Below are 19014 nucleotides of genomic sequence, written 5' to 3'. Positions count from 1 at the left end.
GTCGGCCTCCATCCCTGCCCGGAGGTGAGCGACAGGATGTTTAAGCCCGCAGTGCACGGCAGCGATGGGAGGAAGGAGTGGTGGACACTCAGACACCAGGCGTCCCCAAGTGCCTGGTAACTGCAAAGCGCGGCCCCACCTACCCGACCGTCGTTCGGCAACTGAGCCGCCGAATAGAGTCCCGGCCCTGCATGACCTCTGCCGCGGGCGGCTTCACCCAGCCCCTTCCACCTGTCCTGGCACCCCCAGGCCGGCGCCCAGCCCCTCCGCCCGTGCGGGCGCCCCCCGGCCCGCGGAGAGGCGATCTCATCGATGTGCTCGGCGCTCTCCTGAGTCGGCCCCGGGAGTGGGCGTCCCGTTTGCCTCAGGTGGTGTAACAGGCGCCGGGGAGGACCAATCGCGTGTCTGCACAGCTCCACCCCTCTCTTCCGATTGGTCAGCTCCGGAAAGCCGCGGCCGCTGCCTCGGAAGGCGAGCCACCGCGGGACTCAGCTTCAGTCGCCCGCGACGTGCCGTCTCTGCCCTCCGCCTCTTTTCGCTCCTACCTGGCTGCCGCCGCCGCCATGGCCCAGTGAGTGACGGCCCGCAGGCGCCCGGGGAGCTTCCGGAAGGCCAGTGCTAAGGGCGGGCCGCCCCCGACGTCGCCCTGCCCCCGGGCTCGCCTGAGCCCCGGCCTCGTGGCGATCAGAATCCCAGGCCTCCGGGGTCTCAGCCCGCTCGGTCCCGGGCCAGCCGGTCGGCTTCGCCTTTCCGTCGGACCCAGCCCTCTGCCCCTCGGGGCGGCTCCGGGCGGATCCCGGTTGTTAGAGAGAGCGGGGAGGGGGCAGGCGTGGCCGCGGGAAGCCCTTCTGCGGAGAGGAGGCGGCTGTGCGGCGGAGAAGCCCCTGCGGCGGGCTGCGCGCTGTGGGAGACCGGCCCCCGGGACGCGTCTGCGGGGTGGACTAGCGCCTACGTGCCGCGGGCACACGCCGTGAATACCTCCTGTTCGCGTATTTAGTTGATGTCAGGAGAACCTGAGGTCCCTTGAAGTGACCGAGTTGGGGCTTGTCTGTTTATAGTTTGATGGAGGGCTGCCTGCCTGGGTTCTAAAGTGTAAAGGGAGTAGGGGGACAGAGGGAGAGGCAAAGCAAGCTACTGAATCGTAGCGAAAGCTGGGAAACTCTGAAGTCCTGAGTTGGAATGGATTAAGTGAAACAGACACATGGTGCGTTGTTCCTTTTTCTGGTCTTTCAGAGCCGACATTGCGCTGATTGGACTGGCTGTCATGGGCCAGAACTTAATTTTGAACATGAATGATCACGGCTTTGTGGTAAGTCACAAGGGACACTCTCCTTTTCTGACGGGTTCCTGGTGTTTATCAGCCAGAGTGCTGGTGATTGTCCTGCAGTTTCAAAGACCCCATATAACCTGGAACGTATTTCTCTTTATACTCTGTTGCCGCTTAGGACGTTTTTTGCAAAAGGAGGAGAAGGACTGCTTTGTATGTGTGCATGGGAGGGCCAGTTCCACAATCATCTGCGGAAGAAGGGTCCTGTTAAATCGATCAGTTCAGTCAAGTTTGCAGCCTGAATAAACCAATCAGTATTTAAGGAGGAGAAGTCCTGCAGGATGTGTAGAGAGAGCTCTAACTTTATTGCCTAATGAAACCTGAGGATAGGGAAAAGTTTACGTACAAGTACTAAACTGGCTTAGATACAAGGATTATCAGTGGCGAGAGAGATCAGCCTGGAGCCAGCTGGTTCCTAGATCTGAGTCCTAACCAGTTAGTGACAGACTCTAGTCTGATAGGCCATGGGTAGTTGACCTTTGCTTATATTCCGTTCTCTGCCGTTTCATCCACTAAAATGAACTTTACAGTGATTAGTCAGCACTTGGGTGGGTTAAGGCAAAGGCAGGTCCAACCTCCCCAAAACTTTGGGCTGAGCAGAAATTTCATTGTCACTGCGTCCATGGTCTGAAGGTCTTGTGTGTCCTAGATCTCCTAACTGGCTTTTTGTCCTTTTAGGTCTGCGCTTTTAATAGGACAGTCTCCAAAGTTGATGATTTCTTGGCCAACGAGGCAAAGGGAACCAAAGTGGTTGGTGCTCACTCCTTGGAGGAGATGGTCTCCAAGCTGAGGAAGCCTCGGCGGATCATACTGCTTGTGAAGGCTGGTCAAGCTGTTGACGATTTCATCCAAAAATTGGTGAGGCCAGCTCTGCTCCCAGCTGCTACTAGTGTGACAGAACTTTTCTCATTCTTTCTTTTAGCTCTTTCACTTCTTTTTACTGGTGAGATTCCCCCTGCCCTTCAGCTTCTGGATATGCACGGCTCGGTTCTGAGCAAATAATTGCTTAAATGTCTCAGTGTTGGTTAACTTAATTGGTACTAATTAAGTAACAACATATCCTCGGGTCGTAATAATTCCTTATGTATAAAATTCTGAGGATACCAAGAGACATTTCAATAAGAATTCGTTAACAACAAGAGTAGAAACAAGACAGTCACGCGCCACTTTCTAGGAAATGCATCATTAGGAGATTTTGTCGTGTGAATGTCGTACAGTGCACCTACACAAACCTGGAGGTCCAGCCTACTGCACACCTAGGCTGGACGGTCTAGCCTTTTGCTCCCAGGCTACAAGCCTGTACAGAATGTCACTACAGAACGACACGAGATTAAATCAAGCACCAGAGAAAATGATGCAATCAAGAGACGTGACATGTGACACAACGTACTGTTTTACAGAGTATGGCTGCTGGTCTGTCTATAGCTTAATCTTAAGAGAGACAAAATGAAGCACGACATACTGTTTTACAGCAAACTTGTATTTTTTTTCCTGGTACTTTGTAATCTAGCAAAAAAATTTTTTTTTTTTTAGCAAACTTTTTTTTAATAAGCAGAAAGAGTACACTAAGGATAAATAATAATTATACACAAACCAGTAACATAGTCGTTTATTATCATTATCAAGTGTCATGTACTGTACGTAATTATATGTGCTATACTTTTATACGTCTGGCAGCGCAGATTTGTTTACAGCGGCATCACCACACACATGTGAGTTTAGAAGTGTGCTGTGACGGCTACCATGTCATTGGCAATAGGAATTTCTCAGCTCCATTATAATCTTATGGGACCACCGTGGGATGTGCAGGCGGTCCGTCATTGATCGAGCCGTCATTGTGTGGTGCGTGACTAAACCGTAGTGGACTCGTTTTGATTGTGTGTTGTGAATGTTTAGTGCTATTCACAAACATTAGTGTCCAAATGTAGAAAAAGATTTCATTTTCCTCAGTGTTCCTATAAAGCAACAATTCCCAAATCATTGTATACAGTATTTCCCCGAACATAAGACCTAGCCAGACAATCCACTCTAATGCGTCTTTTGGAGCAAAAATTAACATAAGACCCGGTCTTACTTTACTATATGATGTGTATTACTATATGATATGTATGATACATAGGATATGATATGATATGATATTGGGTCTTATATTAATTTTGCTCCAAAAGATGCATTATCAAATATATGGTGATGGAAGGAGAACTGACTCTGGGTGGTGAACACACAATGGGATTTATAGACGATGTAATACAGAATTGTACACCTGAAATCTATGTAAATTTACTAACAATTGTCACCCCAATAAATTTAATTTAAAAAAAAAAAAGATGCAGTAGAGCTGATTGTCCGGCTAGGTCTTATTTTCGGGGAAACACGGTAATTTATGTGATGAAAGATCCCCTTAGGGAATCCTAGGAACTACATACACACTGGATACTTATTTTTGTACCAGTTTGTTGGCTTTAGAAAATGTATCTTTTTTAGAAGAAAACAAATTTGCATGTGGGCTGTGATGGCGGGGGCAGATGGGTGCCCCAGCGCCGATTCCCCTAGAGGGCCTCTGGGAGGCAGGCCTCCGTTGCAGTTCTGGTCCCTAATCATCAGCCGAGGCAGGGTAGGCTTCACGTAGGTGCTGCTCGTGGTTCTTAAACACGTAGTCGGAGGCCTCATTGAAGCTCTCCTCCAGTGCCCCCAGCCACCAAGGCTGGGGGTTAGTGGGCCCGTCCCTGTGCCAGTCTGTCCTCACACTTCTCTGTTCTTTCCTCGACTTGTTCCCACCGAAGGACTTGTTCCCACTCGCCCACTGGGATCGCTGTGGCAGAGCAGCCCTGATGGGAAAACAGCAGCTGTTGGTTGAGGCACTATTGCTATAAGCTGTTTCTGGGGTACCCCTGGGGCCCCTTCCCTCTACATAACTCTGGGAAAAGAGGTCACTGCACCACTGGGGAGGATTTTCCTCATCAACAGTAAATGGAGACCACTGCCTGTCTCCTGCAGCCTCAGGGTGCTTCCCCACCCCCACCCCCAAAAGCACATAGATGAAGGAGAACCAGTGGAAATAATTTGCTTAGATTCTCAAAATCAGTTGTACGGTAACAGTTCTGAAAAAGCCAAAGCATTGGCCATTTAGAAGACACATCTTGTGAGCAGCATAGTGACAATAAACAAAGACAAGGGAGGAACTTCCTTCTCTAGAGGAGTCGTGCTAACACTGGGGTTGTTTCTACAGGGAGAGGGATTTGTAACCAGTGTGCTACCATTTTTAAGAAAATGTGACGTAAGAAGGAATCACATGGTGATAAAGGACATAGCAAGCTCTTTTATGTAGCAAGCTGTCCATGATTAACTGTAGACAGAATGAACTGGAAAAAGGCAGCTTGTTCTTCAGGACGGGAGAATATTAAGTAATGTTCACTGGAGCCTTGTAGGGGGAGACTGAATAGTAAATAAGAAAGCCAGCCTGCTTGGGGTACCGTTGGAAGATAGTCTTGTTCAGGGCCTGTTTGGGAACATCAACGATGGTACATGTTGGAAATACAAAATTTTCCCAGTAGGTTTTGTTTGTTGGAAAATCTTCGCCTAGTTACAAAGAATTATTTCAGTTGTGGAGAGTTCTGACTGGGTTTACTAGCCCTAAGCTTTTCAGTAGGGTCTAGCTCTAGCCATAGAGAGGGTTATTGAAAATTAAATAATACATACTTTTAGACTGGGTATATTTGGAATAAATTCTTGTTTGTTTTAATTGGCTAAAGTATGTTATATTTTTGTCTTTCATGTCTTTGGCCCATCTTAATGTTGGTATCTGGTTACAGGTACCACTATTGGAGATTGGTGACATCATCATCGATGGAGGAAATTCTGAATACAGGGACACTACAGTAAGTGTTCACCAGGCCCAATTCTTCCATTTTCTAAGAACATTCTAGAAAAAAGTATCAGCATTGCACATGGGTGACCAAAGAGTGGACTGTCCTTCTGTGGTCCTGACTCCGGACATTGGTACTCAGCCTTTGTTTCTTCTCAGACATACTTGGTGGATAAAGTTCTCATCAGTCACACATAAAACTCAAAAGAATGACTACAGTTTAGATACAGCAAGCGGAGCCTTTATGTGTGACCCTCCCTTTCCTCTGTCACCAATCCATGATACGTCAGCGTCTGACATAGTTGAGAACCACTGCTCTAATGGTCTTACATGTTGGGAGAAGTCCCTGGACAGTCTGAAGTGCTGACTGACAGGAAGTCGTACTTGTATTAAACCAACTCTTTCTTAATTGAGTCTTACTGTGCAGGGTTTTTTTCAGTAAAATAAGAATGTATGTTTCGCTTTATTCCCTTTGGGGACAGGGTAGCTACCTGGAACTTCCATGGATTTTTCTTTTTTTTAACTCCCAAGCTGAGGGAATTAAATTTCTTTAATGACCAGGTTAATCTTGGATCCTGGGGTCATTTCATGTCAAATGTGGGATCACTGTACCTGTCACACCTCATCTCATTCATTGGGAGAAGCTTACTCTATTGATGCACGATGAAATTATTTTTCTCTCACATAGAGACGATGTCGAGACCTCAAGGCCAAGGGAATCTTGTTTGTGGGGAGCGGAGTTAGCGGTGGAGAGGAAGGGGCCCGGTACGGCCCATCACTTATGCCAGGAGGGAACAAAGAAGCCTGGTGAGTACCAAGAGCACTGCCCCCATTTCAACACAAGGGAGCCTGCACTCGGAGAATGAGTGAGCCGTGAACAGCTCTGCCACTCTGATGTCTGTGGTGACTGAGTGTCGCACATAGCGATGCTTGGTCTACATTTTGTTGCTTTGACACAATGTATGTAAATATTCCTCCTTTGCCTTTTTTCCCCCGTTATTCCCACCAAGACAGATAAATGGAAGTTCTAAATAGCCTTAAAGAGTTCAGAGGCTTTCAGCAAGCAGTTCAGAGGATGCCCTGTGCACTGTCTGGATTTAGAAGTTAGGTCCAGTTTAATAAGAATGAGTCATAGAAAAATCTGGTGGGGGCTCTTTTGTCCCTAGGAATGAGGTCGAAAATTTTTATCTGACTTGGAAAAAAAAAACAAATTTTACACTGTTCACTGTGGTACGTACCGTGTTTCCCCAAAAATAAGACCTAACTGGAAAATAAGCCCTACCATGATTTTTCAGGGTGCTCATAATATAAAAGCCCCACTGTATTTCCCCCAAAGTAAGACCGGGTCTTATATTAAGTTTTGCTTCAAAGACTCATTAGGGCTTATTTTATATTATGAGCATCCTGAAAAATCATGCTAGGGCTTCTTTTCTGGTTAGGTCTTATTTTCAGGGAAACATGGTATCAGAGGAAGGGATGGCCATAGAGGGGAGGTACTCTGGTATGTAAAAAAAAGGGTGTGTAAGACTAAGGGTGGGGCGGGTGAGCAGGCTAGAGAATCAAAATGAAAAGGGGCAAGTAATTAATCATACATACTTCAGACTGAGGGGAAACAGCACTGCTGAGACTAGAAAAAGAGAAAGTGAGAGAGAGAGCAGAAGAGAAAGAAATAGAAAAGGAAGGATCGTTTTGAGGGAGAAATGGAAAGGTAACATTCTTTTCCGAATGAGATTGATTTCCAAACATTCTAGAAATATATTAGACATTAAAGTAGGGAGTGATCAAACCTAATCCCCAAGGGCGAAGGGTATGCTGGGGAAGATTATTCTTTAAATTACCTCTCTGATGAATAAGTCTGGAGCTTCCCTTCGGTATGTTAAATCTAGAAGTAGAGGCCTTCTTGCTCCTCAGAAGCTTAAAAATATTTATCTTGTGGTCCTTGCCCAGTGGGCAATTAGCAATGCAGACAATACCCACGAAAACATTTGACACGCAGAGCTGTTCCAATTGCTCCTTCATTCACTTCTCTCACATGGTCTGGCAGAAGTAGAAGCGGCACTTTTACCTGAAACACTCAGTAAGAGTCCAGCGAAGTTCTAAAGCAGGGATGTCCAAACTTTTTTCAACGTTTTTCACCACGGGCCATATGCGGTAAAATACACAAACAGCCGGCCACTCACTCGAGGTGAAGTACGTATTGCCTCACCGGGTTTAAGTAAACTAAATGTATTTTTGGAATTTGCTGCGGGCCAATTAAAAATGGATTGCGGGCCGCAGTTGGCCCGCGGGACGCAGTTTGGACACCCCTGTTCTAAAGCTTAAGGAATAATGTCTTAGACCCCTGATTCTAAGTGTTAACTTTCCAACCTGTCAGATTTTGTGTCTTTACCAAAAACGTTTTGTGAAGAAGGCTTTATTGGTCAATAGTGAGGAGAACAATACGGAGAAGGCGTCAGGTGTTAAATCCATTCTCCTGAGGGGCTGTGGAGGAACGAAGAACAGCTGCTTTTTCTCTGAATAATAATAATGTAGCTCTTGGAAACCGCACAGTTCTCTGTCCAGGATTATGTTGTTCTGGATAACACACATCCTGCCTGATAAAATGGGGTCTCTAAGGATCTCTCGGGTTGCTTGCTGTTGGAACCATGTCTTTTTGTGCTATAGAAATTTCTCCTGGTGCTTTGCTGATGCTCCCGCCCTCTTTGTCTGTCTCCTCAGATCAGGTAGTCGGTAGCCTCTACCTTCAGTCATTAGGTAGGTCTACCTTCAGGCCTCAAGCACTTCATTACTTTTTCGTGGGCACATCCCCCTTCTCCCCACAGCCCCCCAATTAGAAAGAAGGAAAGTCAGGGTGGGGGCAGCCCTTGAGTATTTCATTGAGATCTTAGCAGCTAAACTACCGGTTCCTTCCCACAGGCCCCACATCAAGACAATCTTCCAGGGCATCGCGGCCAAAGTAGGAACTGGAGAACCCTGCTGTGACTGGGCAAGTGCTGGGCCCCTTTCAGAGCCAGCTGGCAACATGGGTGTGGACATAACCAAGTGCACAGGGCCACCTTGGTCCCAGCGGGTGGCTTTGGGACATAAGCTTCTCTGTCTTTTAAGTGCTACCAGAGCTGGTGCATAAAATGCATGCCTATTGTGCGTGTTGTATGTCTTAATTGACTACTCATAGCCTTGACGTTGATACTAAAAGCATCCCTCCTCAAATCATCTAAGAGACAGGTTCTTTAAAACGAAACAGGAAGGATGAGATGAAGTAAGATTGTTTTAAGCCAGGTTTCTTCATGGCTAAGAAAAGGATGTCACAATCAAAAGCGGGGTTCGCTTGCCTTGGTAGGTATTCTGCACTTGAACGGATTCAGTGGTGGTCTTCTGCCCTGAAGAGCCAGATGGCCTAGGCGTGCTCACACATTCCTCCCCTCCCTGTGTTTCGTGTTGCTATTCAAATGGAGTTTATCCCTATTGCAGCCTCCCTCCGTGCCATGGAGGAAAAACCACTGGGCTGGGGAGACCTGAGTTATAATTCTGGCTCTCCATGAACTCACTGGGTGACAGTTGGCAAGTCCCTTTCCCTGCGTGGACTTCAGTTTTTCTTACCTGTAAAGTACGGGGTTGGACTGGATGGTCTCCAAGATCTGAGCTCCCAATCCCCATTCATTTTATAACAGCACTATTTTTACTATATTACATTTATTCTATATGAGATAAAAAGTAGAGAAGAAACAAGGACTAAGGCATATGAGGCATGAGGGATGTCCTCCCTCCTGACTGTGACAGCGCCTGGTGACTTTATAGCAGCTAATCTGGTCCTTACATTTTAGCCAGTGGTCATTAAATTTAACATATTCCACTTAGGGTAGAGAGAGGCCGGTGCTGTAAATTAGAGCATTGAGTAATCTTCTCGTTAGCATGAAGGATTGGGAAAGGAACTTTTATTCCTGACAATAGAGTATGTTCAGTAAAAGTACAGTGGCGGTAACTTCTTTTTAGATATACTTGCAACAAGGTCATGAAGGAAAAAAACAGTACTTGCCCTCATGTATCTTGATCGAGTCTGGCTGACTATCCGTAAGTTTAGGGCTTAGTCGCAGGGTATCGAAAAAGCTGGTATCCATAAGAAAAGGAGGCACTCCTTGCTTCATTTTTGAAGTTACAGAAAGGCTGGGGTGAAGTAAGAAGTTATTTAACCATGTTACTTCATGGCCAAAGAAAGTGTCAAAATCGGAGGGGGCAGGTCAGTAATGGAAACAGACCAAGGAAGTGAAGTCTCTGATGTAAAGGTCCTCAGGAGCGATCTGAGTGACTACCAGGAGAGACCGCTCAGGACACCCAGCCATCTGGTCTCCCACAGGTCTGTCCCTGTTGTGGAGATGGGTGCATATGACTGGCACCGTTAAATACTTGACCTCTGTCATTCCCTTTGTTCTGATTCCTTGCACACTAAAGAATTTTCAGATAATGGGGTTTCCCACATAGCTTGTCTGGAAGGACAGAATGTGTTGCTCGGACTGACGCTTGTAACCACTAAGATCCGTAAATTTCTCATCATAAATTGATAAACTGTATTCTGATTTTATACATCTTGCCAGCGTTAGTATAAATCAGAATCTTGTCAACTATGAGACCCGGCAAAAACACGTTTCTGGGCTTATAAGCTTGAGAACCAGACCTGGAATCAAAGATATTTTCTCTCTCAGTAGCCATTAGAAATAACCACAGTACATTTATATGTTTCTTTTTAGTTCAAGTGATTTAATTAACCAACTTATTGTATCCTCCAGTTGGTAGGAAAGTGGTAACTTCAGGAAAAAGAAGACTTCTCTTACTTATGAGTAGGGAATGGGAGTTGCTCTTAATAACAATGAGAAAGTGGAAAATATAGGCTCAGGTACTTAAGTGAATTTGGGTTTTTTTTCCATTTCTTACAGAGGCATGAATTGGGAGTTTAAAATACCATTGGACTGGATTGAAGCTTATGTTAAATTATCATATAGTGGTTCTTATTTTTAAAATACTGTAAATATTTGCTTCGCATTTGTTATTTTCTGTATGAGGAGGGTGCCTTGCCGAAGAATCTGACGTGGGCTTTCCTGGTGTATCATCTGCTTCTCTGACGGCCTCTTGGTGTTTGTCACTGACAGGTGGGAGAGGAGGGAGCAGGACACTTCGTGAAGATGGTGCATAATGGGATAGAGTATGGGGACATGCAGCTCATCTGCGAGGCCTACCATCTGATGAAAGACGTTCTGGGCATGGAGCATGACGAGATGGCAAAGGTGAGTGGCAGGCCCTGCCTGTCTGCAACGAGGAATCACTGCCCACATGGGAGGGGTTGCTAGTGCCAACACATCCTTCTTCATTCTTTCTCCTTTGGTCATTCTGGTGGTCTGGTGGGCTCAGCCTAATTTAAGGGAAGCTACCAGTAATAGGACTCTAGGGTATGACAGCGGGTCACCAAACCAGAAGTGCTCAAAGCAAGCGTCTCAGTGGTAATCATATAGTGACCCTACTGTGTGTCAGGCACTGTCACTCTACGTACATTGTCTCCTTTGACCCTCCCATTGTCCCATGTGGGAAGTGCCCTAGAAGCTTTCTTTTTTGATCATGCTGAGACTGGCTTTTGACAGTTAGCATTTCCTCTAACATTTTATTACGAAAATGTTCAAACACACAGCTAGGTTGCAAGAATTGGACAGTGAGCATTCGTATACACACTACTTGGATACTACCATTAACATTTTACTACACTTGCTTTAATTGAATATCTGGCTGTCTCTCTCTTCTAAATGTTGGAGGTATAATAGTAAAAACAAGGTTCCTGCCCTCGTAGAGCTGGGAAAACAGACGGTAATAGTTAAATATATAATATGACGCTAGTCAGTGCTCCCTGTCATAAAGGAAAGGACACCGGTGTGTGTAAGAGGTAGATTTGGGCTTAGATCAAGGCAGGTCCCTGAGGAGGTGACAGTGTACAGACACACCTGAGTGAAGTGAGGTGAGGGACCCCTTGCTCTGGGAAAGAACAGTCCGGCAATCAGAAAGTCAGCATAGTCGGGTTAAGATGAAACACGAGTGACTCTCGGTCAGCGTCACTCAGCCGGTGGGAGCAGAAAAGTACTGTCCCTACTGGCAGAGAAGAAGCTGCTGGCCTGGGCTGGTGAGCACATCCTGAACACCAGGCAGCGTCTACAGCGGAAAAGGGGGAATCGGTTCAGGGGGCTACTCCTGTCTAACCCTTGTTTCTCTCACGTCCTTCACGTAGGCGTTTGAGGAATGGAATAAGACAGAGCTAGACTCATTCCTGATTGAAATCACAGCCAATATCCTCAAGTTCCAAGACAGCGACGGCACACACCTGCTGCCAAAGATCAGGGACAGCGCGGGGCAGAAGGGCACGGGGAAGTGGACGGCCATCTCAGCCCTGGAGTACGGCATGCCCGTCACCCTCATCGGTGAGTGAGGTCCCGCCCCGCGGCGCGCGCTCTGGCCTCGATGCTTTGGTGCTGGTGTCCTAGAATAGCGGTATAGGCTGGCAACTAGGAACCCACTCTTTTATTAGGGAATCTGTCAGCTTTCAGGGTGCTCTCTGCTCCCCACAGATGAAAATACCTGGTGTGAGAGAGCCTGAAACTGCTTTTAACTTCCTCTTTATAATCCTTTTCTCAATCCTAGGAGCTTTGACATAAATTCTGAAGTGACTGCCTTTCTTACCAATTTCATCTTTGGGGTAGTTTTTCACATTAGTGATTTAATTACAGTCAGTGACCTAAATCTTTTCCATGGACAAGGTAACTGTAATAGAATTTTTCATACAAAAGTTCACAGAATAACAAACTTATGTACTCAGCATTTATTATTAATATTTTGCTGAGGTTTTCCCCCCAAATATTTAAAAAGTAAAGTATTACCTGTATATTTCAAATCTTTAAATATTCTTTTCCTAAGTTCCTTCACCACTCCATCCTGAAGTGGGTGTATATCCTTCCCATCCATGTTTTTCATCTTACATTAATGAGCTAAGCGTCAAACTCAAAAAGGTATACATTGAAGGAAATAAATAAAGAGCAGAAGTAAACAGAAAACAGGAAGAGAACTAACAAAACTACAAGTTGGTTCTTTAAGAATCAAATAGATACGCTTCTGGCAAGATTGCGAAAGAAGCCTGAACAAAGGTGCCGAGCTTGTTTAAGGAAAGGCTAGTCTTGGCTCCTGACGGAGTGGTTCCCGCTGTAATAAAACAGAAAATTTCCTGTGTGTTCTTCCAGGTGTAGGATGCTTTCCCTGCCCGGTCCCTTCCTTCTGATTTCCTGAGTAATTAGGCCTCACTTAGTGTACCGTGAACTCTGTGTGGTTGTAAGGCCCAGTCAGGAGGGAAGGAGGTTGCCTAGTCCTGCTTTGTGGATAAGGAAGTTGGCTGCTTTTCAGCTAATCTGAGTGACACCATAGGCATGTGACCAAGGGAACAGTAGCTGGGAGGGGTTTATTCATTGCTGACTCAAGTATAAGAGTATGACAGTCTCAAGAAGAATCCTGCTCTCATTGTAAAAGGGAGACTGCACCCTTTTGCCAATTGAAGGCAGGCTGGACCTAATCCCTGATGGGCGCCATTTTTGTCAGTTGACCTAATGGGGAAGTCCGTGTTCCTCCTGACCCTGAGGGAACGCTGAAGGGTGTCGCCACACTTGCCTCCTTGCGCCAGTTCTTACAATGCTTCTGCCCACAAATGCTAAGTCATTGTGTATGCACTGCAGCAGCAACAAGAGTCCCAGGCCAGGGGTTGGGAGGGGGCCCGCGGGGGTGCAGATGGCTCAGTGGTTAGAGCGGGGTGCTCTTAACAACAGGGCTGCCGGTTCCATCCCCGCATAGGCCAGTGTGAGCTGCGCCCTCCACAACTAGATTGAAACAACTACTTGACTTGGAGCTGATGGGTCCTGGAAAAGAAACACACTTAAAATAAATACAAGTTAAAAAAAAAAGTCCCGGGCCAGGATACAGACACCGACTTTATTCCTATAAAATTGTCAGTTGAGCAAGTATTCTTTGATGAGGGATAATGCTTGAAGATACCAAATGTCTTAATACTAAAATTCTATTTTGAAATGTTTTTTATTCAAATGAAGTAAAATTGTGAAATTTTAATGGTGACCATAGACACACTGAAAGCGAAAACTGCGGGCATACTTTGTTTTACTGCGCTGCACAGATGCTGTGGGTTTTTTTTGCAAATTGAAGGCAAGACCTGCCACCAGCAAAAACATTGTGCCTCACTTTATTGCGACACTCGCTTTATTGCAGTGGTATAAAGCAAAAGGTAGCCTGTTTGGGGATTGGAAAATTGAGAGGTTTTTGAGGAGTGAGTCTGTAAGTGTTACTTCTCAGCGTACTGGCTATTTCAAATGGATGGGTAGTTAGTGCTTCAAAAGAAAATAAATGGAGTCCTTGGTGAGCATTTAAAACTTATAGTCCTCTCAACTGAAATTGAAATTTTACTCTTGACCAACCAACACTGAGTAATTCTGAATAATAGTCATTTTACCACTTTGTTTTTCTGCAAAACTCCCCATTGAATTTCCTGTTGATCTTTGTGATTGAATACCTGTATTTATGTTGCAAGATTGACTTGGAGTTTTAGTTGTCAAATCAACTGCTTAGAGCTTTTTATAAGACTTCTTTCTGATCTGAGTTACCTGTTGTGGCCTAAGGTTGAGACTTTCAGCTCTTGGTAACATTGAAAATCTTGCTCCATTTCTGTTCTTCCTCATCCTCTCCTGCTTGTGTGTCCTCTTTTTCTGCTGGTTTAATGTGTAGACTTGGGTCACACATCGTCTCCTGCCCTGCTGTCCCCCATGTAGGAGAAGCGGTCTTTGCCCGCTGCTTATCATCTCTGAAGGACGAGAGGATTCAAGCTAGCAAAAAGCTGAAGGGTCCTCAAAAGGTCCAGTTTAAAGGTGATAAGAAGTCATTCCTGGAGGACATTCGAAAGGTGGGTCCCTGTCCCTGGAGTAGCCTTTGTCCCTTGGAAGGCAGCGGGGTGGGGGCTGTTGCAGGAGAACGTCCTGAGGCCACAGGGTGGGTGGCCAGTCCAGCTTTCTTGGATCTGCCCTGCAGCCTTTTCCCACACCGCTGCCCTCTCTGGGACCTGCACGGATCGTGGGGTGAGGCTGGTAGGCACAGGCGGTCACTTTGCCAGCTGCAACTCTGATTAAAGTCTTCATGTCGTTCTTCAGGCCCTCTATGCTTCCAAGATCATCTCTTACGCTCAAGGCTTTATGCTGCTGAGACAGGCAGCTACTGAATTTGGCTGGACCCTCAACTATGGTGGCATTGCCTTGATGTGGAGGGGGGGCTGCATCATCCGAAGGTGAGTGAGTGCTGGAAAGGACACACCACGTGCCTGTGTCGGAGGACAGAGGTCTGTGGGCGCTGCGTGACCGGTTTCCACGAAACTGGTGCACTTCGTCCTCTCACGGGCAACGAGACAGGTTTAGGTGGTCACGTCACTTTTCTCCTGTACAGCAGTTCTAACTAGTGTCCACACTGCACCTTTTAAGGGAACTGTGAGAACTGCCCGGCCTCACCGAAGTGCCTCCTGGGACTCGGCGCCATGTTTTCACTAAGCATACAGCTGGCTTTGAGGGTTGACAAGTGTAACCTTGTGTCTCTCTTGGGAATACATGAGCTTGCAACGTATTTGCCCCGCTTCCTGCCAGGCGTCAGCCCGCTGTAGTTAATGTTCACTGACTTTTTCCCTCCTGATCATTTCAGCGTATTCCTAGGAAAGATCAAAGATGCATTTGATCGAAACCCAGAACTTCAGAACCTACTACTAGATGACTTCTTTAAGTCAGCGGTGGAAAACTGCCAGGTATGTCACCGAGAGCTGGGCGGTACGGGACTTCTGTCTCGGGTTTTGCTCGGGGACATCTGGTTTTCACCTGCCAGCACTGGTGCGGGTAAACATTGGTCGTTTCGACTGGAACCAGTTATCTTTTCTGTGGGCTTTGTTCCCTTGTGCAGGAGTCCTGGCGGCGGGCGGTCAGCACCGGTGTCCAGGCGGGCCTCCCCATGCCCTGCTTCACCACCGCTCTTTCCTTCTATGACGGGTACAGACACGAGATGCTGCCAGCCAACCTGATCCAGGTGAGCTGTGGGAGGAGGGGCGAATGACCTGAGGGTCATGTGCCTGTGTGTCATCCTCACCAGCCTCACCTCTCATTCCCTAGGCTCAGCGGGATTACTTTGGGGCCCACACCTATGAACTCTTGGCCAAACCAGGGAAGTTTATCCACACTAACTGGACCGGCCACGGCGGCAGTGTGTCTTCCTCTTCCTACAATGCCTAGTCGCGCTCACCGTGTTAACCCACCGCAATTCCATAGACGGGACATTCCATTTGCCACACAACACTGCTTACACGGCCCTTTGCCCTACTTTCTGCTCAGATCTTTTAAAACAAAGTGTCGGAAGAGACTCCCGAAGTCACCTTACTTGTGAAGTAGTTCTGTGAGACCCACCGTGGGCTCTGTCCTTGCCTCTAGGGACTGGCCAGGAATTAATGTGCGACAGTGCAAACCAGCTCCCGACGCAGTGACTTTCCACATGTCCCATGTCCTGTGGATTAGGGAGGCATCTAAGTTTGCCCTGATGGAGGCAGCAGCTCTTACCACGTAGGAGGGAAGGGCTTTCTTTGGAAATTGATCAGACTGGAATCTTTGTATCATGCAGCTGAATTCCTTTTTTCCTTTACTTAATAAAACTACATTATATTTATGCTTTTTCTCCAGACTCTTAAATACTTTCATCTCAGCCACACGGAGCCATTTTCCCCACTAGCAGCCAGTTCCATTACATTTGAATCTGTTTGTTTCCTTTCTTCCCCCCTCTTTGTTTTCTTTTTTTAAAAAGACACCAGAATAATACAAGAAACACCAAAGCTAGGATGGTTAACTCTGGAGGAAGGGACAGGCAGGAAGTTGGGAGTGAGTGAACGGACGAGGCACTTGAATATAGTGGTTATTTTCTTTTTCTTGAGTTGGGCAATGGGTATATGGATGTTCATTGTAACATTCTCTGTGCCTTTTTGTATTTCACATATTTCATAATAAACAGTTTAGAGAATGACATTTAAATGATGGGCTCAGCTTGGTCTGGTTCATTGTCTTCCCCATGCCTCTCTCTTTCTGTTTGTCCCATGGATTTAGTGTGGGATTTTTAGCAACCCAAGGCTGCTCCTGGAATGAGGCCTTTTCACTTGATCTTATTTGTAAGATACTTAACCTATTGACTGATTCTGTTCTGGGGCCTGGCACCCATGGACTTGTTTTTCTCTAGCAGCTTAACTTGAGGAAGTTTCCGTGGAGTGCTTTAGGAGGCCCCACTTGTGGCCTAAGAATAGAGCAAACACCTTCCATGTTTTAACAGTTAGTGTCTCTGAGCTGACCACTGACCTCTGACCTCTTTCAGAAGAATGCAGGGGTAGGCGTGCTGAAGTGGGAGACAATCCTTTTCGTTAAATGATCAACTTTTTAAGTTCTTAGCCTGGCCTCAGTACTTAGACCTACTCATTACCCCCTCCTCCCGCACCTGCAAATTTAAGAGCCATTGGGTCATGCTCATGATTCAGGATTTGTTTTAATAAACTTTATTGGGGAACAGTGTGTTTCTCCAGGGCCCATCAGCTCCAAGTCGTTGTCCTTCAATCTAGCTGTGGAGGGCGCAGCTCAGCTCCAAGTCCAGTCGCCATTTTCAATCTTTAGTTGCAGGGGGCACAGCCCACCATCCCATGTGGGAATTGAACCAGCAACCTTGTTGTTGACAGCTTGCGCTCTAACCAACTGAGCCTTCCGGCTGCCCCCAGGATTTTTCTTTTCTTTTTTTTTTAAATTTATTGGGGTGACAATTGTTAATGAAATTACATAATTTCAGGTGTACAATTCTGTATGACATCCTCTATAAATCCCATTGTGCGTTCACCACCCAGAGTCAGTTCTCCTTCCATCACCATATATTGGATCAGGATTTTTCTTCAGTGTGATAAAAGTGTTTACATTAGTGTCGTCAAGTTGGCAGCGAAGCTCAGGTTTACATAACAGTTTGCATCCAGCAGTTTTTTGGGTAATGCGAACATCAGTATGGTGAAATGTTAATTCATTCCACTTTTGTGTTAAATTAATATTTGTGATACGCAGTTTTCCTGAACAGGTATAAAAATTTTACTTGGAAGTATTTTATTGAAAGCAAAATGATATCCTAGTCCCAAAAGACACATTCGGAAAAGGTGTGAACACTGAGGGGAGAAGAAGTTTAAGTTCAGTTCATTCTTTGTATGTCCTGAGTCAGCATTCTTTCCCGTTTATAAAAATTATGATTCTTATTGTAGTTGTAAGTTTTAATTAGTTTTAACATGACAACATACTAAATGGTTACTGACACAGGCTTTTCAATATGCTCAGGGTTATGAATTGCAAGTGGAATGAAGCAGCATTTCCAGTTGGCAAATGACCCACAGGTAGTGCAATGTCTCTTAAATTAAGCTTGTGACAATTAAACCAAAGTAGTAATGAGAAAACTAGATAAAGTACAAAGACGGAATGTTAATCTCAGTATATGCTAGAATCCTTTAAGTAAAAGAATAATCACTTGAAATAGTACAAATGGTAACCAGGCACCAAGAAAACATAATGAGCTTGGCCGAGTGTTTTTTCAGAGCTCACAGTGTAACTGCACTGGCGTGAAAAGGGAAAATACAGGATAGTCTCATTCATATAGGAAGTTATCCCAGTAGCCTGTACCAAGGTCGCAAATTCTGACCAAGAGGTTATAAAAGCTATAAACAAAATCACAATGGAAAAGGACAGGCAGTAACTGCTGATGGAGAAAGGATATTGATAAGAATACACATTCTGTGCCTTCAGGTTTGGGGAGATGGATCTCCCAAAACGTAAGCAAAGACTGAAATCCAAGTTAAAAGCATGGTAAAGAAAATAATTTTTGACACTTACTTGAAAGCTAAGTGGTTTTAGAGAAATTCAGGTAATAATCTGGACAGGCTATCAGGAAAAGGGTAATGCAAAAAGCCATAAGTAAAAGAATTTGAGTGAACAGGCAAATGTGGTATTTAGTAACCTAATGCCTGAAAATACAAACTCCCTGAAATAGAAAGGAAATGTTTACCCAAAGTGAAAAATCAGTAAATGCGAGTGAAATGCGAAAGTATTCCATAAAGTTTTTTGGTTTTGTTTTTTTTAAAGATTTTATTGGGGAAGGGGAACAGAACTTTATTGGGGAACAGTGTGTACTTCCAGGCCTTTTTTCCAAGTCAAGTTGTTGTCCTTTCAATCTTAGTTGTGGAGGGTGCCGTTCAGCTTCAAGTCGTTGTCCTGTCAGTCTTAGTTGTGGAGGGCGCAGCTCAGCTCCAGGTCCAGTTGCCGTTGCTAGTTGCAGGGGGCACAGCCCACCATCCCTTGCGGGAGTCGAACCAGCAACCTTGTGGTTGAGAGGACGCGTTCCAACCAACTGCCATCCAGAAACATGGAGCTCTAACTGCCTGAGCCACCAGGCCCTCCATAAAGTTTTGAGAGGTGTGTTTTCTTCTGATTGCTAGTGTAAGGAGGATATTTAGTAATATTTTTCCAAATATTATCAAGGATAGCAGGCACTTACCATCTAGAGGCTGATTTGTTTGATGTAACAGGTACTAAACAGAGCAGTTCTCTGAAGAAAGAACAGTCATATTTTTAGAGAAATTTCAGAACCATACAGTAAAATACTGCTTGGCTTTATTTCCTATCCTCTGCTTTCTCCAGTTGGTCTTTCTCTG

General features: G+C 45.6%; 1 protein-coding gene and 1 pseudogene across 3 annotated transcripts; one reads left to right on the top strand and one right to left on the bottom strand.

The window, feature by feature from the left end:
- The first annotated feature begins 461 nt into the window (after nt 1-461).
- PGD (phosphogluconate dehydrogenase) lies at nt 462-15965 on the top strand. Of its 2 annotated transcripts, XM_081055339.1 has the most exons (13): nt 462-571; nt 1234-1309; nt 2006-2185; nt 5140-5205; nt 5881-5999; nt 8109-8178; nt 10337-10471; nt 11458-11647; nt 14048-14178; nt 14423-14556; nt 14961-15060; nt 15213-15335; nt 15419-15965. In XM_081055339.1, exons 1-13 carry the CDS (start codon nt 564-566, stop codon nt 15536-15538), a joined length of 1452 nt encoding a protein of 483 aa, XP_080911465.1. In that variant the 5' UTR covers nt 462-563; the 3' UTR covers nt 15539-15965. The 2 variants fall into 2 exon arrangements, with proteins under 2 accessions (XP_080911465.1, XP_080911466.1); XM_081055340.1 differs by lacking the exon at nt 462-571 and having other exon boundaries at nt 615-1309.
- Nucleotides 15966-17609: 1644 nt separating this feature from the next.
- Nucleotides 17610-18416, bottom strand: LOC308501560 (putative G-protein coupled receptor 160; annotated as a pseudogene). Its single transcript has one exon. The product of its transcript is annotated as a putative G-protein coupled receptor 160 (transcript).
- Between the last annotated feature and the right edge of the window lie 598 nt (nt 18417-19014).

This window comes from Rhinolophus hipposideros (assembly GCF_964194185.1).
Source record: "Rhinolophus hipposideros genome assembly, chromosome: 8".
Classification (NCBI taxonomy): Eukaryota; Metazoa; Chordata; class Mammalia; order Chiroptera; family Rhinolophidae; genus Rhinolophus; species Rhinolophus hipposideros.
This window is presented reverse-complemented; position numbering and strand designations above follow the sequence as displayed.

Coding starts and splice junctions, on each gene's coding strand:
- PGD (XM_081055340.1), top strand. CDS start 1,202: ATGGTGCGTTGTTCCTTTTTCTGGTCTTTCAGAGCCGACATTGCGCTG. Junction 15,061..15,212: donor CAGCGGTGGAAAACTGCCAG/GTATGTCACCGA, acceptor TCCCTTGTGCAG/GAGTCCTGGCGGCGGGCGGT. Junction 15,336..15,418: donor TGCCAGCCAACCTGATCCAG/GTGAGCTGTGGG, acceptor CTCATTCCCTAG/GCTCAGCGGGATTACTTTGG.